This window comes from Mesocricetus auratus, unplaced genomic scaffold, assembly GCF_017639785.1.
Source record: "Mesocricetus auratus isolate SY011 unplaced genomic scaffold, BCM_Maur_2.0 Super-Scaffold_100015, whole genome shotgun sequence".
NCBI lineage: Eukaryota > Metazoa > Chordata > Mammalia > Rodentia > Cricetidae > Mesocricetus > Mesocricetus auratus.
The window spans coordinates 61,941,848-61,966,590 of NW_024429198.1; the positions used below are offsets into that span (position 1 = coordinate 61,941,848).

The 24,743-nt window shown below is 50.8% G+C and overlaps 1 protein-coding gene across 1 annotated transcript in view; it reads right to left on the reverse strand.

Moving 5' to 3' along the window:
• Positions 1–527: 527 nt before the first annotated feature.
• The window catches only part of Gypc (glycophorin C (Gerbich blood group)), a 36,319-nt gene continuing 12,103 nt past the window's right edge, over positions 528–24,743 (reverse strand). Inside the window, exons 2-3 of the mRNA XM_040758038.1 lie at positions 5,377–5,427; positions 528–2,338 (exon numbers count right to left, since the gene is read on the reverse strand). Coding sequence (XP_040613972.1) covers positions 2,142–2,338; positions 5,377–5,427 — 248 coding nt within the window. The 3' untranslated portion in view covers positions 528–2,141. The remainder of the gene's footprint in view (positions 2,339–5,376; positions 5,428–24,743) is intronic.

Here is a 24,743-nt window from a genome sequence, read left to right on the forward strand (position 1 = left end):
AAAGCCCCCCCGGCTGTGCATGCTGAAAAACTGGAAGTGACGTCACCACACGGAAGGAAATTAGACGTGTTTAGTGTTTCCTAGGCATGTTCTCGGGAGCCCACATAGCAGGAGGCAACCGACTCAAGTTTTCCTCTGGTTCACATGTGTGCAACAGCCCCACCCACACACATAAATCTTCTGTGAAGACATGGTAGGTCTCTGGCCAAGCCCATTTGAAAGGGTCACATTTCTCAGCTCCCCTTCCTCAGCCGCCACAGTCTATCTGGCTTGGGAGAGACCTAGAGACACGTCACCTGATTCGACTCTGCTCTATTATGGTATTTTCTGAGCCCATCTATCCCCGACTGTACCCTCTGTTCTTTTTGTTCTACAGTTATTTTCCTAGGCTGCCGCTGTGTGGCACAGTATCAGCTGTGGGCAGCTAACAGTAGCTGCCCCCGTCCATAGGAGCTTTCCGAAGATGTAATTACTCATGGCCAACTGCCACCTGAGAATATTAAATAAAAATTTCCAGAAATAAGCAATTAATGGTTTCAAAAATCTTTTATTACAGCTTATGGTTAAAATGGTGCCATTTTACTGTGAGCTACTGCAGTTAATTTCTTGCTGTGCCTAATTTATAAATTAAATCTTAACGTAAGTGTGTGCAGAAAAGCCAAATACAAGGGGTTTAATACTGCCTTTGGTTTCAAGCGTCCACTGGGGTTTTAGACCAGGTCTCTCTAAATTAATGGGTGACAACTGTAGCCAGCCTTTTCCTAGATGAGAACACAGACATTCACCAATCTGGGGGTCATCTGTCCCTTGACCACTCTCTTGTTAAAATTAAATCCCTGCTTCTTTCCCCCACAACAATCCCAGGACGTCCAGCTCCTTTGGCTGGTGGCCATACTAGACTGCGCTTATACCCGCATTAGCTTGCAGGGGAGCATGATACGGGCACAGCAGGGGGCAGTCTTCACACTCAGCAATACTGGCCTCAGAGTAACTGGGGAACCGCTGGCCGTGTCACCTGGAAGGGTTTGGTCAATTGGCTCATTTTCTCCCTGTTACTCATTTCAAATCGGTGGTTTCTCAGAATGCATCGAGGTGGCTCAATGATGAATTCTCACTAGCCAACACAGGCAAGCCCTGAAGGCAGTGTGTTAGTGACACTAGAATACAGCGATGGCCTAGTGTCTGATACTTCTGTTACTTCCCACAATCCTGGCGGTTGGGAACCAGGACTAACACAATTAGCATCATTCCCACTTGAAAAAATGTCAAAAACACCAACATTAAGGCCAGAGATGTCAACTGCATGGCTTGAGGTCCTAAGAGCTGTCCAGAGGAGCTAGCACCCAAACCCAGGGCGGATGGGGTTCACTCAGGGCTGTTGAGCACAACTCTCCTTTTCTAATACTATTTATCGAGAAATCAGGGCTTCAGCCAGGGGCCCGATGGCTGTGCTTCATCCTTCCATCCGTTTTATAAACCTGGACCAGTGAGGGGAAAGGTCATTCTTGCTGCTGTCTTCCTGCTGGAACTGGCCAATTTCCTGCCCCACGCACGCAGACGCAATGTTACACGTGAGAAAGGTCAGCAGTGGGTGGCGTTCACTGTTTCCTAGACACTCAGAGTAAGCGCCATTTGGTAAAGAATGCCCAGTTAAACTTCAAATGTATTTGTTGTCACTCTGGATTGGCGGGAGAGGGAGGTGCCTTTTATCTCTGGCACCTGCTGCCCTCCCCAGATGTCAAGGACGGACATCCGGTGCCAGTATCGCCAATCAGCTTACGGGTGCCACTCTTGGATACATCCCCGCTTCCAGGCCCCACCACCCCACGCACAGTGAGGAGAGTGTTCACGCTAGTGAGATGAGGCCTGCGCCTTACAGGGAGTCCTGTGTATCCAGATGTTCTCCGCCCCTTGTAGAGCCAACGCCAGCCTCTGGGTGGCCACCGAGTCCCCGGAAGAGGTGCTCTACACCTCGATTCCTCCCATCTGGATCGGTTTCCTGGTGGGTCCCCAGTGTTCTGCAGAAAGAGTCTTGGGGTGCCCTCGAGGGCTTCCTGGTGCTGATAATGGTGGCGCATGGTGGGTGTGCTTTCTCTCCCGCAGCCAGACACATCTTGTAGGGAGGTGAAGTCTGCCACCCCTCAGATGAAGTATTCCTTCTTGCTGTTGTCCCCGGTGTCCTGGAGGGCGGGGTCACTTTGCAGGGCTGCGTCAGCACTCTCGGCAAACTCCGTGCCTTTGGCCTCATTGGTGTGGTAGGTGCCCTTGTGCCTGTACAGGTACCGGAGCATGAGAAAGAGGAGGCAGACCAGGACCAAGGCCACCGCAGTGATCACAGCTGCAAGAGGGAGACAGGGTGCAACTCAGTCAAGTCAGGCTGGGGCACTGTTGCAGTATGACTTTTTCCTCTGGGCACAACATCACACTATCTTGGTGTAGAGCGCACCTTGGCAAGGCCGGGGGGCCACAGCCAACCAGTGAAGTAATACAGCGGCATCTGGGTCTGTGCAACTACTGACTACAGGGGAAGAGAAGATCACAAGAGGATCGCCCGGGGGGAAAAACTCTATTTGCTATCTTATGTCTATGCATGACCAAGCATGCGTGTGTTTAAAATCAGATGCCCCATAGGAAGGGACATGCAGAGTGTACAAAGGCTCACAGAACCAGAGTCCACAAATCGACGTAAAAATCCACCCAAAGACTGCCCAAATGTGAGCCGAACAAGGGTGACTCCAATGACCTTGCCGACTGGACTGAAAACATCGTGTGAGGTCTCAACCCTACACAAAGAACTATGGGCAACCGAGGGAGGAAATCTGGGAATGAGAGAGGTGGCCCTCCCCAAGGAAAAGTACGTCAACTGGTTGACTAGCGCCAAACAGTCAGCCCTGAAAACACACACGCAGGTAGCATTATATGGACTAAAAACGTGATTATATATATGCAATATATATAATAAAAATTAGTAAAAACAGAGGCCACGAGTCTAAATGAGAGTGACTTGGGTTTATAGGAGGGTTTGGAGGGAAGAAAGGGAAGGGTGAAATGTTGTAATTAAACTATAATCTCTAAAAATATTCACCCTTACAACATCCTTAGCATCCAATTTTCCTGTATCCACAAAAGGAAGACACAGGCAGCATCCAGGGACCCTTGCACAAAAAATCTTGCTCAGGGCCAGCTGTTCTCTCAAGACATTCATACCCTGTAACTTTCACTTTGCCTTGGAGTAAAAATCCTGTTGCTTTGCTGTTTGTGGGTGCTTACAATTCTTCATACACCCTGTCTCTGCAGAGACCACCAGTAACACAAGTACTTGTATTGAAGGGCCCATAGAATATTGGGCTTTACTTCCTCAGGCAATTCATTTCCATATAGAAATTCCTGTGCCAAGACTATGAAAGTCCTGGAAAACTAGGAAGAACTCATTATACTCCATAGAGTTCATGGGGGTGGGGGAAGACAAGGGTGTTGGGTATGGTATTATATTGGTGGGGGAGGAGCAGCCCCTCTCCAGCCTGAACCACTCATTCCTGGGACTCGAGGATTTCCAGGTCTCCAGGAAGAAGTGGACTTGGCCATTCAGTGGATGACATGCCCAGATCTGTGTCAAAGATATGTTAGGTCCCAGAAATCACAGAAGTAAAGTGGAAGACGGGACAGGATGGGTCAGATCACTTAGGGTCCGGAAAAGGTAAATTTAGGAGGTTCCAAGACAACAATCCCATGGGAGGTGTTTCGGATCGGCTCACTAGGTTTGAAGCTGTGGAATCAAGCTGTCTTCACTTAGAAGGGAGGGCTCCTGGAGTAGTAACGTTGGGGAACACAGCTCCACGTCTTACTAGTCTGGGACCATTCTCCTAAGCTCACAGCCGCCACAGGAACACTGTCCCTGCCAATACTTCCTGAGAAGAGGAAGGGCTCAGGGACAGCAAAATGGCACATGAGCAGGTAGCTGAAATCTACAGGCGTCCTTGGTGGCTTCCTGCTGCTTCTGTTTCTAACTGAAGACGATCTCTGAGCTATGTGCCAGCTGGAGACAAGAGTGGACCACAAAGAGGGGAGCAGAGCGAGACACCCCCCCACGCTTGCTTGCTCTCGAGCCGTAAGTGGGAGGCCAGCTGTCCAGGGTCCAGCCTTTAGTATGGAGGCATGAGTGGGGCAGTGTGAGATGCCAGAGTTGGTGTGGAGCCCTCGAAGCCTGGGCTAGCTCATCTACCCGCACCATGAACCCGCTTTACAGAGTTAGGACACACTTGCTAGCTGCTGCTTTTTTTTTTTTCTCCTAAAAACCAAGCGACCTTCCTGTAGTCTCTCTCACAGCCAGCCATGGCGAGCAGCTGAGACCCCACAATCCTCTCAAGCAGTTGAGTCCCCCCCCCCCTCCCCCCGCCACCTCTAATTTCGCATCTGGGAGCAAGCCTGGCTGATTTCCAGAACTCCGACAACCTTGGATCGCAACCCCACTTTCATCTAACGCCTTCCTGCGTGGTGACTCCCAGCACAGAGCAGGTTGCTTGGTGTGAGCTCGTCCTTACCTCCTACCACCGCCCCCTAAGAGTCAGAAACTGCTTTTCCCTCCCGAATTCCTACCGTGTTATACGTGACATCTCTCTCCTAGTGTTTTCTCACTCCAGGGCCGCTCATGGCTGCTACAGCCGTGGTGCTCTGACCACCCTACCCCAAACGACGCTCTTCTGTAGGGGCTTTGTTCCTACTAATCTACTTTCTCATTTTTTATTTATGACACACGGATGACTCCTACTCCAGTCTGAGCCACCGGGGATCCAAGGTCCGGAGAAAGGATGTCTCTTGACATGTGTCCCTTTTTGTCCCTGTTCTGTCAGGCGCCATATGCGACACTTGCAGCCAGAACGGGAGTGTTCCTGTCTGTCCTCAAAGCGCCCCTGGGGGCAGTGACATAATTTTTTTGCCAACCGGACACAAGTCTATACACACCTAGAAAGGAGGAATCTCAGTTGAAGAAAGGCCTTAAGCAGACTAGCCTATGGACGTGTCTGTGTGGACAATTTTTATTGCTGCCACCACTGAAGGTGGTTCCATTCCATGGTAGGTGGGCCTGGGCTCTACACAGCTAAGCAAGCCAGAGGAATCGCACGCTGATCAGCAGCTGTCACCCACTGTTCCTGCCTCTCCTGCCCTGGCTTCCCTCAATGAAGGACGGTGACATGGGAGCATAAGCTGCAACTCCCTTTCCTCCCCGGGCTTCTCTTGGTGGAGGTGTTTATCACAGCAACAAGAAGCAAACTAGAAGAGAAGAGTACCAGGCGTGGCCACCCCTTATCCCACCCGAATCCCGTTCTGGTCAGGGTCTTTCTTGGCTTCTAGAAGGGTGCTGCCATGTCAGCTCACCTGCAATGATGGCAATCTCCATTATGCCGTAGGACATCCCTGGGTCAGGATCTGCAGACAAAAGTGAAAAGTTATGGCGAGAAAGGAAGTCTCCCCACAATATCAGAAGCATCTTGGCCAGCATGAGAAGTCTCCCCACAATCAGAAGCATCATGGCCAGTGTGAGGAAGTCTCCCCACAATATCAAAAGCATCTTGGCCAGCATGAGGAAGTCTCCCCACAATCAGAAGCATCCTGGCCAGTGTGCACCCCCTGATCACAGGCCTCTGCTGGGAGTCACAGACCCCGCTCTGCCTGGCTGCCGAACCAGGCTGAGAACACCCAGTGAGCCCTAGGGCACTCCAGAACCGTGCCAGCTTCCCGATACACCCCAGCACGGGTGCCTATGCCCACATGTGGATGCTGGTTGACTTTTCCCCCATGGGTATAATATGTTCACCATCTTGGAGTGGAGGCTACCTTGGCCAGGTATCTGTGGCAACTCAGTGGACAGAAAGATACATTTGTTTGCAATAATGGTGATGGGTTTTTGACATCACCTACTAGAAGGAGGAAGCAGGTCTTAGGACCCTCAGTTGAGATGGCAGCCATTACTCCCTTCTGGCTTCTCCCAGCTGCAAGCAATCTTTGGAGATACTAGAGTACATAGGACACAGGTTAACCAAAAACTCTGTGATGCAGCGTCAATGAGTTCACCATCCAAGACGTGGGCCTTTGTGGTGATACAACTGATTGTGGTGTGTGTGTGTGTGTGTGTGTGTGTGTGTGCGTGTTTGCTATATGTATATGTTTGTATGGGATGTGCATGTCTGTAGGTAGGTGCCTGAGTACTTGTGTGTGTGGAGGCCAGAGTTCTTTTTTGGTGGCTTTGAACCTTATTATTTAAGACAGTAACCATCACAGAACCTAGAGCTCCCTGATTCTGCCAGGACGGCTGACCACTTAGTCGCATGGATCCTCTTCACCCCCCCGTTACAGATGTGCCCTACCACACCTATCCACTTTACATGGATGCGAGTTCAATTCCTCATGCTCGCACAGTAGGCACTTTGCCAGCTGATCCATCTCCCCAGGCTCTGATGTGTCTGTTTTTGGGTTATCCACACTCCTGTAGGTAAATGTTCACCCATGCTCCAGATAAGAAAAAAAAAACCCAAAAACTTGCTGGTTGGCCAGGTTGGACTTCGATAGAATCATTACCTTGGTCTGCCATTGGAGCCGCACCTGGGGCAAAGAGACAATTGTCCATATCGTCCCAGGAAAAGTTAATGCAATGTCACTGCGTTCAACCACAGAGGACCACATTGGCTAGACACTCTGTAGGTTATGGCGCCACAGCGTTTAACGCAGACCATCTGACGGTCTGCTCACACCACATCTGCCGGTTGTGGTGTTGCACGCCGGTAGGATTTGCTGGTTACACCACATCTGGCTTTGCCATCGCCCCGCACCGACTATCTCAATGGTCTTCCCGAGAGACGCTGGCCATCACCAGCCGTTTCACGGGGTGAGCTCTCAGGCTCAGGCATGCGCGACGAGCCTGTGGTCACACAGCTCATCCAGCGGCAGCCTGGGACTTCACCGCTCAGCTGGGGGCATACTTTCAGCCTCTCCCTGAGTACTCTTCCCGGATCCCAGGTCTTTGCACTGACTGTCCAGTGGGGAGGGCCACCCTGTGGAGGTATCCAAGTCACTGAAGCTGCTGCTAGTGTTCTTCTGCGGCTTCTGGATGTGGCGCAAGGGAACCTCCTTTGGTGGTACTTCTAGCTACTAAGCATATCTCCTCTCCTTGGGGACACGGGGGAGTAGAGGATTTATTAGACTATGGAGCTAGTGGTACTAAGTTAGAAATCTCACTACAAATTAAAGCAGAGAAGGCCGCACCACGCTCAGGAAGTCTATGCGATAGCAGTGTAATGAGATCTGCCCCCCCCCCCCGGGCGGGGCAGTTACCATCTACATGCCTCTATCTGGTAAAACCCTGGCTGTTAGAGCCTGGAGGGGCGGAGGGTAGGACAGAGCCAGGATGGCAGCCCGGGGTCGGCACTGAACTCCGGGATGGGAGGATTAAACCGGGTGTTACAGACGTAAAGTTAGCAGATGGGCAGAGAACACACTTAGGGGTAGGGTGGGGACTGCTGGAACCAGCATCTGGGCTCTAAGTTTAGTTCAAAGTACTCCACAGCCCTCGAGCAGGGAGAAACAAGTTCAGCTGGGTGCTGGACTCTGACCAGTGTGGACAGTGGAAGTCTGTGACTGAATATGGGACACAGAGCAGGTTATGAATAAATATCCATCCCACACGCGCATGAATTCATGTACACGAGTGGACGTCATTAGTCGCTGGAGTTTGGACCATTTCCGACCGCCAGTACCCCATAGATGAGCAAGAACGAGCAGAATTTCCTTAAGAGCACAGATGGCTAAGAAGCTCAAAGCCCCCGGGCCTCTCTCACGCCAGGCAAGCCCTCTACGTGGAGAGATGTCTCGAGGCCCACTTAGTCTTCTTTTAGGAAAGGGTTATGGGGTCTGGTATGGTGGCACACACCTCTGATCTCGGCACTCTAGAAGCAGGGGCAGGGGCGCACTGTGAGTTCCAGCTCCCACGTCCCGAGGGGCCTGGGCAGGCCTGCTTGCCAGGCTCTGCCATCCACAGCACGCACAGCTTGTCTTCTAGGCTCAGACTACATCCATTCCACAGACTGTTTCCTCGGTGGCCATCTCCAAAAGCGCTGGGACCGCTGCTGCATCTTGGCTACACCTTCACCAGTAGCCTCTCCCAGGCTCTCTTTGGGGGTCTCTGACCTTGTCACATGTGCCAAGACTCATCTTCTCTCCATGATCCCTTCAGTCACGGGGCTCTGACTGCAGCAGATGCTGCAATTCACCTGTCGTCTCTCCTAGCCTCTCGCGGTGCCAGCCAAGCCCCAGCGGCTGCCCTTGGGCAAAACCAGCGCTCCTCTGGAAGACGCCTCCACATTACCAGGTTAGGCTGCCAGCATGAGACGCAGCCTTGGCCCTTGCTGAACCACAGCTTCTGTGGGCTGACCCGGAGGAAACCCTTCCAGAAGCTTCCGCCACAGGGATGCTGGTTTCATTTAATTACCACTGGTTTCTCAGCTCCAGAGGACTAGCATCACTTTCTCCCAGCAAAGCAAAGGCTTCACGTTGGTGGTTTTGGTCTCTTGTAAAACACAGCTGACTCCTCATCCCAAGCGGACCAGCGCATCAGATTCCTAACAGCGCAGGAGCAGCCCTGATACAGCCTTTCCTTCCCTGTGAAACGTTACAAGCCAGGTCTCCGTCATCTGTTCTGTGCTCAGTATTGTCTTCTAAGTTCCCACAGAATGGCCCACTGGGCTGTCAGCACTCAATGGATATTTCTGATCTAAAGTTCAAATACCTCCACAATCCTCTCCCCAAACACGTGGTCAGGTCTGTCACAGCGGTACTCCATGAACCTGTTACGATTTCTGTCTTAGGGTTTCTATTGCCTTGGAGAGCCTGAGACTGGGTACCGTCCACTTGGTAAATACTGAATACATATCCAACTAAGGCATGAATGAGCGCATGCACCTATGAGCAAGTGGATTTAGCAGCGTGAGTTCCGTGTAACACATAAAGGATGTATACTTAGAGCTCACAGTTCTGGAGGCTGGGGAGTCCAAAAGCGTGGTGCTAACATCTGCTGAGGGTCTCATGGCGTCCTTGAACAGCAGCATCATAGGGTATTCTATTAGCCTCCACACAGCACAGCCATCATCTTCACTATACAAGCCGTGGCCGCTTGCAAGAGACCCTCAAGTTTGGGCTTATTCACACACACACACACACACACACACACACACACACACACACACACACACACGAATTTTATATGTTGTGGAGACAGCCTGGGACTCTGCAAAGTCAGATTTCCAAGACTGATAGGTGTCTCTGTTATGGGAAGACATAGTCCTGTTACAGGAAGACACAGGACATCACTGAGGAGGTAGACTTGGGCTCCAAAGGTCATGTTGGGCATCTTTCCCTGTACACGCTGTATTTGAACGAGAAATGTCCCCCATAGGCTTATGGATTTAAATGCTTAGTCCCCTGCTTAGACACTGTTGGGGAAACGTCTAGGACATGGAGCTGCGCTGGAGGAGTCAGTCACTGGGGCAGGCTTGAAGCGTTTGCAGCCCACCCCACTACCAGTTCTTAGAGTGCTTCCTGTGTGCCACTCAGATGTGTGTACCTACACATGCATGAACACGCACACACCACACACACACACACCCCACACACACCACGCACACACATACAAAGAAGGTGCTGAGTATTCTCTTATACTCATGGAATACTGTTAAGAAAGAAGGAAGATACCGTGTCCCCCAGCTCCAACTCCAGCAGACATGCATGTCCTGCATAGAATTTCTAGACAACTCAAATTTGAAAAGAGGATTTCAGTAAAGTTTAGATGGGTGTTGTCAGGCTCCTGGAGAATCTGGGGAACCAGGACGCTGCTGGAGTCAGATGAACACCACACTGCGTATGCTTGCAAAAGGCTGGCTAGTATCACCAGATTATGGAAGAGGCTAGATATCTGGACAACGTCAAGGCAACCAAGGAGCTTGGTAGATTTGTTCTCCTTTGGAGGGGGAACACACTTCAGGAGCAGGTGGCTTTAACACACAGGAATAGGGGACTTGGCAGCTTCTAATGTGTCTCCCCATCAGGTTGACCGATCACTACAGTGAAAAGGAGCCAGGTTGTTAGAAGGGAGTTGATGCCAAAGACACCAGATGCCATGTGGCAGGAGCAATCCACTATCCATGATTGGAAGAAACCAGCCTCTCTGGACACAACCAGAGGAGGCTGAAAGCCCGGCAGGACAGGAAGTGGGGGATGGCCAGAGAGATGGCTCAGTGAGTAAAAGTGCCTGACACCATGAAGCCCAATGACCTGGGTTCCATCCCTAGGACCCATATGGTGGAGAAAGCAATCTTGACTCCCACAAGCTGCAAGCCCGGTGAGAGGGAGGGAGTTAATACTCTTGATGTCCTACTCCAGGGCCCCCGGGCTTAGGGAGAGAGGAGACACTCAGGATGACACAAGATGCTCTTAGAGACTCCACCCGCCCAGCCCACATCCCTGCAAGGCCAGCACATTTACCACCCCTGCGACAGACTGGCGAGTGAGTGGCAGCAACTCAGCTCTGGCACTCAGGCCTGGAACGTCCTTGGGGGAGTGATGTGGTGTTCATGTTTTTTTCTCACACTAGAGATGGTTGCCAACCAGGTGGGATTATGGTCAGTACATGTTAAGGATCAAGTCCAGTGCCTGTCGTAAGTCAGGCCATTGGGATGTCAGTTATTATCGCTGCCAATAGTATTGGGTTAAGATGGTATGCTGGTTTGAATGAGGATGGCCTCCATAGGCTGACATGTTTGAAAGCTCAGTCACCAGGGAGTGGAACTGTTTGGGAAGGATTGAGAGGTGTGGCCTTGTTGGAGTGGGTGTGGCCTTGTTGGAGGTATGTCACTGGGGGTGGACTCTGAGGTTTCAAAACCTCACACCAGGCCCAGTCTGTCTGTCTGCAGGCCCAGTCTGTCTGTCTCCAGGTCCGCTCACTTGCTGCCTGTGGTGCAGGACTTAAAGCTCTCAGCTATTGCTTAAGTGTCATGCCTGTCTGCCTCCCACCATGATGGTCACCGCCTAACCCTCTAAAACTGTAAACAAGGCCTCAATTAAATGTTTTATTTTATGGCTTGCCTTTGTCATGGTGTTTCTTCAAAGCAACGGGACAATAATTAAGTCAGATGAGATCCTGAAGAAATAGGCAAAATCAGTGTTTTTATACAGCATATGGCAAGTCTGTCACCCAAATCGTGAAATAAACCGCTCTGGTTATTGAGTCTAGAGAAATCATCTGGAGTGGAGGAAACGATCCTTGTTCAGGGAAGTGTGTTGCAGTATGGGTTTGGAAATGGAAAATTAGGCACTGAGGAGTTAAGTCAGTTAGTAAAGTACTTGCCATGCAAACATGAGGATCTGAATTTGATCCCCCAAATTCATGTTAAAAAGAAAAGTCAGATGTGGTAGTGTTAGTGTGCACTTGTAGTCTGGGGAGGCAGAGACAGGCAATTCCTTGAGATGTGCTGGCTGAAGTTCTAGGATGGTAAGAGTCCCTATCCTTGAGATGTGCTCGCTGAAATTCTAGGACAGTCAGAGTCCCTATCTCTAAATACAAGGTAGATGGCATATCTGAATACAACGTGTTAAAAAAAGGCAGAATGACAGCTGTTCTAAGGGAGATGAAACTCTGCACCCCACAGGGACGCTCATTACACCCAGGGTGTCCACAACTCAAACTACTTGAGAAAGTCCTAGAAACCGACCAGGTTCTCCGAGCCTCTCTCTTCCCTGCGGTGGGATGATCCTTCTGCATGCTGTGAATACGTATTCCTCTCAGTAATAAGTCTGAACTGTTGCTCAAGCATGTATAATTAATGTAAGACTCCGTGTGGTAATTTGGGAAGCGGCTCCTGGGTATTTGGGAATGGGCAGTTGAGACAGAAAAGCTCTGCCTGCGTTTACACTCCCCAAATGTATACAAGCAATAAAGACATGTTAAGGAGTACTATTGGGCCAGCCAAGCTGTCATGGAGAGCCAACCCTCCTGGAAGAAGCAGAGGTCAGTCCAGATGCCTGGAAGAGGCTCAAACCAACTGAGACACCTGTGAGGGACTGTCTGCAGGCTGTGCAGTGTGCTCCACATTTCCAGTTTTCATGAGCTGTCGTCAACACTGGGGTGGGCTTTTGTTGATGCAATCGTCTTTAAGTCATTTCTTCTCCTGTAAGTAACCCTATCCATATTCATGCAAGTAACCCAACAAAACTCACTGGTTCACCACACTGGACTAGAGTAGTGTCCTTACTTTGGTCTGTTGTTGGTTTCTTGTCCAGGGTAAGCAGTCTTCTATTCACATCCCCACGATTAAGTCACACAACAACACGCACATGCATGTGCACCTCCCACACGAACACACATAAGCATACACAAAAATGAAGTGTGTGTGAGAGTGAGTGTGTGTGAGTGAGTGTGAGTGTGTGAATGTGTGTGAGAGTGAGTGTGCGAGAGTGTGTGAGTGTGCATGTGTGTGAGGGTGTGTGTACAAGAGTGAGTGTGTGAGTGTGTGACAGTGAGAGTGTGAGTGTGTGACAGTGAGTGTGAGTATGTGTACTTAGGGGCTTCATCACTCTCCATTTGTTTTTATAGGGGCAGAGTGTCTTATAGAACCCAGAGCTTACTCTTTCTAGCCACCCAACCCCAGGAATCTCTTGCCTCTGCATCCTAGGTGCTGGCGTTGCAGGTGGCTGTCACATCTACCCAGCTTTGGCATGAGTTCTGGGGATCCAAATTCCCAACCCCAACAAGCACTTTATCAATTGTCTCCTTAGTACTTGGCCTCCAGAATTTTAAATACATGGTAGGATTGTGCTCTAGGAAACTGACTTTCTGGAAATCCTTCCACGATGGCAGTCTGTGATGATAGCCCCTGGCCCCTACACTGCAGGGGAGAAGTGAGAAATCAGAAGGCATGGCAGTGTCACGGGCCACGCTGGCCGGGTCACTGCTCTGGAGGTGGAGTGGAGAGCTGTTAAGGGGAGGAGCATAAGCTGGAATTAGCTGAGTTTGGCACAGAGCAGGGTGAGAGAGGTGCAGACTCACTGGGTGGAGTCCCCAGGGGTAACGTCATCTAGCATGAGAGCCAGCGCTATGTGACTGAAGACAAACGGAGGCTATGGTCGTAACGGAGGAAGTTGTGTGCTTACAGAAGTCACACGTGTGCACAAGAGAGAGAGAGGGAGAGGGAGAGAGAGAGACAGCACATGGTGGTCACTCCGTGCTTTGAGGGGGCCAGAAAGCATTATACGTCAAAGAGACCAGGAAGGGCAAGAAGGCCCCTGCTCTGTCAAGAGATGTAAGTGTGGGGACACTCATGACGACCACTTCTGTCCTTATGGGAGTCCAGGATCCCAGGGGGAGTTACGGTGAAGAAGAGGCGGAGTTAAGACTCGGGTGTGACAGCAGTGGTCCCCGTGGGCAAGCTGGGCATGAGCCACTGGGCACCGAGCTACACAAAACATGAAGAGGCTTGGGCAGAGGCAGTGGCCTGGGTGTATCACCTGCTTTTTTCTAGCGATTGTCCCGAAGGCCTGGGCTTCTTACAGACATTGCTTGTCTGCTCTTAACCCTCAGCTGCCCAGGCCCAGGGCCAGACCCTTTGTTTCTTCAAGGGCGAAAGTCAAGTGCAGCTCAGATGAGTCTGGATATCATCTGAAAAGCTGGTTGTCCATCCCTCACCCCACTTGCTTCCTGTTGAGTGACGGGCCAAATTTGGGTAGATGAGTGACTCTGACTTTTGCTCAAAGCAGGGTCCAAGTTCTGCTGTTGACCCTCGAGGAGGTTTGAACCCCTTGCTCATTTCAGGTAAGAATCCACCGCATTTTCTTCTGCTCCCCATTTCTTGGGGGTGACGACTGAGGTGGTCTGCCCAAAGGACACCCCGGGAAGGCGGAGTCTCCACACCGCTTATGAGGAGCCCACCCCACTGCTTCCGACTCTTCTATGGCTAACTCTACACTGAAAAGACAGACTTCCAGTGACCTAACATTAGTGATCACAACCCCAAGAGCTCAATAAGGCAATGGATCCATGTGACAGATCAGAAACAGACGTGGACAACGGATGCTCTCGGCTGGGTTGACGCTAAGTAGAGGGTGTGCGCTGATTACGAAGGGACAAATACACGGGGTGCAGCAGGAAGAGAAAGCTCAACGACAAACGACTCCAGTAAAGCCCCTGCCAAAAAGTGCAGCATGTGAAATGACAACCACAACTGGGTTAGATAGCAGATCTGGATTTTTACCCAGTGAGAAACATACAGGATCTATGTCTCTATGAAGAAAATTACACTGAGGAACGCCAAAGAATCAGGTGGATAGACAAAACTGCATGTTAGCAAGGCCGAACGTTTAAAATACAGCATTCTTCTAATTGTAATTTTTGAGTTTTAACAGGATTCCCCATCAGAATACCAAGACAGAGTCTGCTTCCGTCTTCCAAATGACCTGCAGTGGGATCTCACCTTTGCTCAGATCACAAGACTCTAGATGAAGTCAAGGGTAATTCTCAGTGGTGAAATAGATACATTGGATTTTTCCTTCCTTCCTTCCTTCCTTCCTTCCTTCCTTCCTTCCTTCCTTCCTTCCTTCCTTCCTTCCTTCCTTCCTCCCTCCCTCCCTGCCTTCCTTCCTTCCTTTTTTTTTGGTTTTTGGAGACAGGGTTTCTCTGTATTGTTTTGGAGATACATTGGATTTTTAAGGACTGTTTTGGAAGAATAAAGCACTGGGGGTGATGTCCCCTTCCTTGCATCTTTTAGTCTGAGAACAGAATAAAATCACAGTAGTCAGTGCAGTCAGTCCTGGCAAACAGAACCTCCAGAAAGTAAGGGGAGTTTCAGAAAGGAGATATTCAAAGAGGGAGAACTGTTTTCAAGTTCTGAGTCATTGACTGGTCACCACCCTACCCTTCTGTGGGACAAACTGGCCGTGGGGCTTGTGGTGATCTGAATGGGAGGGGCCCCACAGACTCCTATGTTTTAACATATGGGCCCCAGTGGGTGGAGCTGTTTGGGAAGGATTAGGAGTTGTGGCCTCATTGGAGGAGGTGTGTCACTGGGGTCCAGCTTTGAGGGTTTAAGAGACGCATGCCATTCCCAGTGTGTCTCTCCTGCCTCCTATCTGCAGATCAAGGGGTGAGCTCTTGGCTGTTTCTGCCATCGTGGACTAAAATCCTCTGAAACTGTAATGTCTAAATTAAACGTTTTCTTTTATAAGTTGCGAGGGTCATGTTATTTTTTTTTTTGTAACAGTAATAGAAACGTAACCAAGACAGAGCTGGTAGTGACGGAAGAAATGAAAGCAACAGGTTTAAGTGGGGGTGGAGGAGGAGGGGGTGGGTTGGTCACAGCTAAGGGTGTGTGAAAAGGTCACATTGAAGCTCACTATTTTCAAAGCTAATTAAGACCACATTTTTAAAAGGAATACTAATGACATGGAGGTATCCTTCATGGTGAGCAACGCTGCTTTCAGAAGACACGGGCTATTAAATATTTCTATTGTTCGTGGGTTTCCCATCACAACTACGTGGTAAGATGCTGTGCTCCAGACACCAGGCACTTTGGCTGCAGAACAGAAAGCAGTCTAGAGCTGTCGAGGGAACTCTCTCACTGTAGCTTGCACGGTGCTGGAAGGTTCTATGCAGGCTGCTGGGGTTAGGGAGAAATGTCGTCAGTGGTTTCTTACAGTGTGGGATCCTGCATGATACAGTGTCAACCTCCAAGATAAGACGTACCTACTCCTGACACGGAGGTTATGGGTGTAACTAACCACTTTATGGTTAGATGCTAGGCTTGTACCACTGGAGAAAATTCATACCTGGCACTATAAACCTGGCTACAAGCCCTTGGATTCGAGGAGGTCAACATCCCTCAGGGGAAACCTACTGTTGCTGTTTTGCTGAACAGTTAAGCTGTAATCTGCCTTCTAAATATTTGTGATCATATCCACAGACAAGGGCTGCTCATCAGAGAACCTTCTTTCTTGCAGGAGATGGTGGCTAATCACAGACTCGTAACCGGTCAGAATACCGAGAACATATATATACATACGACTTTATACCAACCTCCCCCCAAGCCCGCAAGCCTCAGGGGACTGTATGGAGAAGAGGGTAGAGAGAATGTTAGAGCCCAGCGGTGGGATGGATGGATGGAGAGTTCTTTTAAATGCAGTCTTCTGGACATGTCATGACATTGCACCCATAATCTCACAGTAGCCGTACTTACCTCCTGAACATAATCAAGCCAGTCGAGGCTCCGTCATAGAATCTTGTGAGGCCCCATCCTTAGCTGAAGAAATATTGGCAGCTGGTGGTCGATGATGGAGGGTCAGTTTTCTTATGTTATTATTTTTTTTATTTCGATCACGTTCTAGGAAGAAACCTTAATTTTTGCAAATTCCTCCTTACCCTCCCATTCATTCAGATCAGTGTGGTCTCCCCCAAGAAGCTTTGCCTTGGCTTCTGTTCCTTGACTGCATGCCGTGAAAAGCTGCCACGAAGCCCACTTACAGTTACTGCACCGCAGAGCGCTCTCTGTTGACTCGTTCATTTGCTTAGGATCTTTAAGGGCTCGAAATGCTGTCCACACATTTATGTGGATGACCACCTGGTGGAGTTATCTGGGGAGGTGGGTCCTAACTGGGGGAATGTAGGCCACTATTGTTATGACCGGGCAGGCAGGAATGAGGATTTTCTAGAGACCCTTGCCTTTTGGGTAACTGACGCTATGGTTCTTGGAAGCATTTCCTCAGGAGTCCCGTCCTGTGAGACCAGGGAGGCTGAAGGCCAGTGCAGTCAGAGCAGAGGTTTGTTTTGAAGGAAGACACTTCACTCACTTCTGACAAATTGCCAGGGCACTCTGTGAGAGAGCGTGGAGGTCAGACAAGGATTGGTCAGCGATGGGTAGGACCCCAACCTTGACCAGGACTGCTTAGCGATGTATACTTCTTGCTGCGTATACTTAAATCTTCACCTCCTTCCTGTCAGTGCCATCGGAGGAAGATGGCTGTGTGAGGGTAGGAATCAGGGGGTCCCCGCATACCCCATGACAGAAATCGCCTCTTTTCAGTCCTTACCGTTCACTTGCCTCTTTAATTGGCTTATTGAGGACGGGCAGAGTCTGGCGTGTTAGAGCTGCCGAGACCCCTGTCTCCGACCCTAGTAACTTCCTGTAATGAACTTCTGAAGGTTACGCCCAGTCTTCTTAGCTTCCCGGCCATATGAGCCAACTTCCTCGTCACATATCTGCTGCTACCCCGCCTCACCGCCATGGGCTGCTCCCTCTGAAACCACGAGGGAAAAAAACCTCGAATCCCTTAAGTTGAGCCTCTCAAATGTTCTGTTTCAGAGACTTGAGAATAACCGACGCACAACAAGCATCTAAGAAGGGGAAGTCTGCTCCTGGTTGTTTGACTGTAGAAACCCAGGCCACAGACCTCAGTTTGCTGAGTGACTCATTTACATAAAACCCTTTCATAGGGATGGAGGAGGTGACACGGCTGCTAAAAATTGCCTTGCAAATGTAAGGACCCGAGTTCAAGCGCCAGAATCTGTGTTTAATAGGAAGAGAAGGCGGGTGCATCCCTGGGTTTCACCGGCCAGCCAGCCTGGTCTACCTGCAGAGCTCCAGGCTCTGGCTCAAGCAAAACTGCTTCCTGAAGAACGGCACCTCTGCGAGCACGGGTGCGCGCTCTGCCCCCTGGCCTCTGCGAGCGCCGGTGCGCGCTCTGCCCCCTGACCTCTGCGAGCACGGGTGCGCGCTCTGCCCCCTGGCCTCTGCGAGCGCGGGTGCGCGCTCTGCCCCCTGACCTCTGTAAGGGCTTTCCACACGGGTGCGCGCTCTGCCCCCTGGCCTCTGCAAGCACGGGTGCGCGCTCTGCCCCCTGGCCTCTGCAAGCACGGGTGCGCGCTCTGCCCCCTGTCCTCTGCAAGCACGGGTGCGCGCTCTGCCCCTTGAGGGCTTTCCACACGGGTGCGCGCCCTTCACAGCAAACCTCTGTGCTTTTTGAACTTCCGTAAGCGCGACGGCGTTTCACGGCTTAGCCTGGCACTGGCCAGGCGAACAAATGGGCACGGCTGCACATTCTGCCTCCGACGGTTCCTAGTGATTCTCCTACCGTGAACTGCCTTCTGTGCAACTGCTCAGCGCACACCAGGCTCACCGAACAGTGAGTCCGCAGAGGAGCCTTAAGCTTCCTGTGACACTAATGGCTGTCATTTTTTTTAAGTTCCTGGCGTGGACCCTGGCTGAGGGGTACGCCTTTTTTCCTACATGTGAGCTTCGTGAGCTTCACATACACATACGTGTCACAGCAGTGTGTCAGTCCCTGCTCCCCACTGGCTCTTGGGTGCTCAGATTCTCCACTTCTCTGAAGGACTCAATCCACTTGAGTATATAACTGCACTTCCAGCATAACGAGGCACCTACTTACCTAACTACGTGACTCGATAACCCTGACCGGATTGCATGTGTAAATAACGATCTAGTTAGCCATGACAGCTAGCTCTAGGAGGTGTATTTTCTGCACACAGATGGGGAGGCGTTCCTCCTGGGCAGCAACAGATCCCGGGTCTGCAGCAAGCAGGACAGCTGGGCAGGAGGCAGGGGAAAGGAGTTTTGCAGTCTTCACTTGGACAGTCTCTTTGTGTGTGTGTGTGTGTGTGTGAGCGTGTGTGTGAGCGTGTGTGTGAGCGTGTGTGTGTGTGTTCATGCGGGTGGGTTATAGGTCAGAGGTCATTCTCATGTCTTATTTCCCCGCACACTGTCCATCTTAACTTTTGAGACAAGGTCTCTCATCAGGACCCAGGGTTCGCTAAGTTCCTAGCTGGCAAGAGAGCCTCAGAGACCCTCCTGCGTCCCTCTCTGGTGCTGGAGTTCTAAGGGCACGCCACGCCTGCTGGCTTTTCTACCCGGGTTCTGAGGATCCGACTCAGGCCTCAAGCTCCTGAAGTCAGCTCTTTGCTAACTGTGACCTGCCCAGCCCTCGGACGCGTCGTGACAAGAGGCTGAGTCTCCACAGTGCGAAACAGACAGCCGAGCTGCCACAGGCCTTTGCCGGGGCCCCTGAGGCGGCTGGACAGACTGTGGTCCAAAGGAGGAGAGGACACTGGGACAGCACCCTGGAAGGAAGGAGAGGCCAGGCCGGGAGCAGGAAGTGGCTGCCCTTCCTGAAATGTTTCTATTCTTCCTGTGACCTGGCTGCTCCGAGAGAGCTCGGGGCTCAGGATGGGTGCTGGGGTGCTGAGTGTGCGGAGGGGGAGCCCCCGGCTCAGGGCTGTAGCCTGGCTCTCAGGGAGCCACCCTGATGAGGACCAGTGGGCGTGACACACACTGTTCCTGACACATCGAGCCAGCTTAGACCTCCACACACAGGATGTAAATTCCTCAGCTGGAGAAGATTCCTGAATTGAGCTTGACTTTCCTGACAGACCTTAGGAAAAGCTCCAGAATCTCAGGGTGTTTTAGAACTGAATTTTCAAGGTGGACACTCATTTTGCAAAACCCCAACGCTTTCTGTCACGTTGGCTTCTCTGAGCGACGCCGCAGTTACATGCTGCTGGACTTGCACCTGGAAAGGGTATGGCAGGAGGCAGAGGCGGGGTTTAAATACTGGGAGCACATTGGCTGGGTGGGGGTAAAGATGGCAGTGTGCAAATAAATAGAACTTCCCTTTGCAAAGGTCACCTCACAGCTCTTCAAGAGGTCACTGCAGTGGGTGACACAGGCAGCCTGGAATTTGGTGTCAGAGGGTTAGCAGGAGTTTTGACTTCCCTGTCCACCCCAGCTACATGGGCACTGGTTTGTAGAGAGGAAATGGGAATATTCTGGATGGCCCCCTTGGGATGGCGTTTCCTACATGAGCTCTCTCTTATTACCCTCGCATGTGCCCACGTGGTGAGAAGTAGGCACACACGTGTGTGGACACACTTGGAAGGCACAAGCATGGACTCTGACCGTGGAGGATGAGAAGGCACCAAGGTTAGGGCTACGCTCCTTATCCTCTGGGCTGCTCAGCTCTCTGACTGTGGAGGATGAGAAAGCACGAAGCTTAGGGCTAGCGCTCCTTATCCTCTGGGCTGCTCAGCTTTCCTGTGTTTCCCACGGAGTAATCACCCTCCCTTGCCCCTCCGAATCCCATCTGCTAAGCGCCAGGGCAGGAAGAACACCCGTGTGAGTCACCGTTCACTTCCTCTTTGTATCTGGGATGGAATCAGGAAGCTACCAGCCGCGGTCCCACCCCTGTCCTGTCTTTTGTCTGGGCTTGGGGGAGGATAAGCCGTCTCTCCCCCACCGTTCCCGACACACTGCACCTTTGCTCCTTCCTACCAGTGTCTCCCCTGCTGATGGAATGCACAGCCAACACCAAAGTCGGTCACTCCCCGCTCCATCTTCCCCATTCCCCGCCCACCTCTCGTGATTTATATTTGTCCCCGTTAGCTTTTTAGAACCAAAGGAGTCACAAGCGCACATATAAGTCTTCCTTCTGTCAGCTGAAGTCCCACGACACAAACCAGTTGCTATCTAAGTTGTCTCTTTCATAGGAAGGGATAAACGGCCCCCTCCCCCAACTCCAGGCCAATCAGAGGAAAGCCAACGAAATTAGACACCCTTGCTCCTTAGGAATTTAGAGGAGGTGTGAAAGGGCAGGCTGATGCAGTTTCCTGCTGCAGTGGTGACCCATCTCTCACCGAGTATCAGGGATCTCACTCCTCAAAAGCAGCCTCGACGCATCTGCCCTGTGGGGGGGTGGGGATCATGGAAACAGCATCTCCCCGAAGACTGCTGTGGCTATTTCTTTATGAAAGGTAAGGAGATTTTGTTTAATCAAACTGAATAACAGAATAAAATAAGTTACCAAGAAAACCACTAGGCAGCTACAGGTTGGTTGGGTTCACTGTCCAATCACAGTTAAAGACTCCTGCTAGGAAATGATCTAAAACAGGACAGATTTCACAGTCTTGTACTCTTTTAAAGCATGGACACTTTCACAGTGAGTAGACGCTGTGGGAGAGAAGGTTCCAGAAAAAGGGCGTGCTGGTTTGAATAAGAATGGCCTCCATAAACTCATATTAAATGGAGTGGCACAGTTAGGAGGCGTGGCCCTGTTGGAGGAAGTGTGTCACTGGGGGTGGGCTTTGGGGTTTCAGATGCTCAAGCCAGGACCGGTGTCTCTCTCTTCCTGCTGCCTGCAGTCCAGATGGGGAACTCTCAGCTACCTCTCCAGCACCATGTCTGCCTGCACACCACCATGCTTCCCACCATGACAATAATGGACTAAACCTCTGAACGATAAGCCAGCCCCAATTAAATGTTTTCCTTTATGAGACACACTCAGAGGCCTCTTTACTCCTGGCTCTCAACTCTGGCTCCACACATGTCACCTAGAATTCTTTTTAGAAACAACTGTGCTGGGCTCTTTGTGTAGCTTAGTGGTGGAGCATGTGTTTGTCATGTGCAGAGCTCTGAGTTCAATCCCTGGCACCACCACCATAACAACAAAAAAAAAAAAACAACTTTGTCTAGGCCCTGTCCTATTAGGATTATTGGCTATGGCTACAAGATCCCTGATAAGCTCAATTTTATATAAACAACAAGACTGTTTTAGTGTAAGCCATCCCAAATACTGTCTGCTGGACCCACAGATGTTCACCTGAAACCCCTAATGTGCTAAGTCAGAGAAGGTTGGAAGCTAATGTGGAATTTGAAGGTAGAATATGATGTTGCCAAGCAGGGTGTGTGTGTGTGTGTGTTGAAGGTAGGTAGAATATGATGTTACCAAGCAAGGTGTGTGTGTGTGTGTGTGTGTGTGTGTGTGTGTGTGTGAAAGGCCAATGAAAATTCCAGTTGGCCCTTTATTACAGGGGAAGGCAGCCTGGTGGACACCCAACATGGTATCTAGTCTGACCATACCTTAGGTGCAATACCTTGACATCTCTATAGGAATCTAATGTCTCAGCATTAAAATGGGGATGGCCGTGCCAGCTTCACAAGGAACTGTGAACAGTTCTCACTTTACAAACAACCCCATGGTCCCATTTGGTCCCCATCTATAATGCCAGGCTGGCACCTGTGGGCCCCTCGGTAGCCCTGCTCTCCCAAGGCTCCTGACCAAGTTGTTATAGGTTCCTAAGTATGCTCTGCAGCCAAGGCCATCAGCAGTTCAGCCTGCTGTGCTGTTCAGGGAATGAATGGGATTTCCTGGGTCTCAGTCTCCTATTTCTGAGAACTGTGGCTCTAGGTCCAAGACAGCAGCTGCTGAGTGTCTGGCCCAGGCCCGCTCTATCAGCACCAACTGGGCAGTGGAGAGTCCCTGCATCTCCCTGCAGCTGCCTGATAAGAGGCTCAGCACTGTTTCAGGCTTATCAGAGGCAGACCCGGGTGGGGGCCACTTCCATCAGCGTAGAGACGGAGGGGAAAGGGCCCCATGAGGAAATATAAAACCCTCACCCCCGCACACAGCCGTGGTAGCCGTCCGTCTGCACCTTCAGCTACCCTCTGCACCTGGCTGGTGTGATCCACCTCCGTTTTCACTCAGACTCAGATCACTCCAGACCCTTCATGACAGAGTCACAAGGCGTGTGCTCACACTCACACTCACACGCACACGTGAGTGTGTGCAAATATGCACAGTTGGGAATACATACATGGTACTGGTCATGAAGTCATTTGCCACTTTATGCAAGATCATCTAAAGTCCATTGTGACCAAGGGGAAGACGACACAGACTGTGGTCAACCTGTGGGTGGCGCCCTTTGTGGAGAACTTAAGAGTTCCTGCCTTAGGTCTGCCACCCGCCACTGCTCGTGGCCCTGCCGTAGTTTCTCTCTGCCTCTCCCGTGTGTTACCGAATCGTGAGTGCCTGTAGGCACCAGCCTTTCATCCCTACCACAAATTCCTGAAGAGGCAAAGGCTTAGCTGGCTCGCTTCCGTCAGTCGGCTCATGGCCCTGGGCCCCGCTGTACAATGGCAATGCCGTCTCTGTCAGAGCGCGAGCGCTTGGCTCTTTTGCTTCCTTCAGGTCTTTCTCAGACATCACCTCCCGTGGTGACGCAGCCTCTGGCAGGAACCCCCTTGGGTGGGAAGAAGGCTCAGCTGGTAGAGTGCCTGCCTTCCAAGCATGAGGATCTGAGCCGATCTCTGGAGCTCACACTTAGAGAAAAGCATGGTGGTGTTCCTGTCACCTCGGTGCTGGGGAGGGAACAAGCAGATCCCCAGGGCTCTCTGGGCAGGCAGCCCAGTCTACCCGGTGAGATCCAGGCTGCTGAGAAACCCTGTCCTATCCAACCAAGCCAAAGCCTAAGGTGGATGGGTGGAGCCTGAGGGATGACAAGGGAGGTTACCCTGACCTCCACAGGCACACACACCCATGCATGCACACTCCCACAATTGCATATGCACACACACGAACATGCACTCACATGTACACACACACACACACACACACACGCATGCATGCACACTCCCATATCTGCATATGCACGCACATGAACATGCACTCACATGTGCATACACACAGACTCACACATCTGCATTCGCACGCACATGAACATGCACTCACATGTGCACACACACACATGAGCACACGCGCATGCACACACACTAGCACCCCTTGCTCTACCCTCCCCATCCTTTTGGATTGACTGTCCTCTGCAGCCCTCTCTGTGAGTCTGTCCACGCTCACCAGAGTGTCAGGCCACTGCTGGGTTGCTCATTGTCACGCCTCTGGGGCCTAGAACATAGCTGGTGCTTATGTGACCTCGGGGCCACAGGCTGGCGCTGGTGGACGAGGTAAGAAGGGAAACTGAGGTAAACCTGAGTAGACTTTTTTTTGGTTTTTCGAGACAGGGTTTCTCTGTATTGTTTTGGAGGCTGTCCTGGAACTGCTCTGTAGACCAGGCTGGTCTCGAACTCACAGAGATCTGCCTGCCTCCTGAGTGCTGGGATTAAAGGCGTGCACCACCAACGCCCAGACAAACCTGAATAGATTACCTGCTCTTTATTCCTGAGCCATCCCTCTGCACTTAACCCACTTACTCCAGGGACTGCTCATAGGAGACTCTAAAATTTTGATAAATCTATCTATCTATTTATCTATCTATCTATCTATCTATCTATCTATCTATCTATCTGACATCTATTTATTTTGTTCTTGTGAGTGTGTGTATGTGTGTGTGTATGTGTCTGTGTATGTGTGTGTATGTGTGTGTGTACATGCTAAATAACATGTGTAGAGGTCAGAGGAAAATCTGTAGGAGTTCACCCTTTTCTACTGTGTGGGTCCCAGGATTGAACTCGGGTTATCAGGCTTCACCTTATGGTAAGTGCCTTTACCAACTGACTCACCCCGTCAGCTCTTACATGACTTTAAAAACCATCTATCCTGGGAGCTGAGGAGATGGGTCAGTGGCAAAAGTGCTTACTGTGCAAGGAATAAAGACCTGAGATTGGACCCTAGGATCCATGTTAGGAGCCAAGTGTGAACCTCCCTGTTTCCCAGACTCACTGGCCCTGGGATTGTAGGCTGACACTTCCCTGATCCACGTCTAGAATGCATATATGAGTGAGTACATATAATGTTTATCTTTTTGTGACTGAGTTACCTCACTCAGGATGGTTTCTTCTAGTGCCATCCATTTGCCTGCAAATTTCAAGATTCCATTGTTTTTTTCTACTGAGTAGTAAATGAACCAAGATCTCATG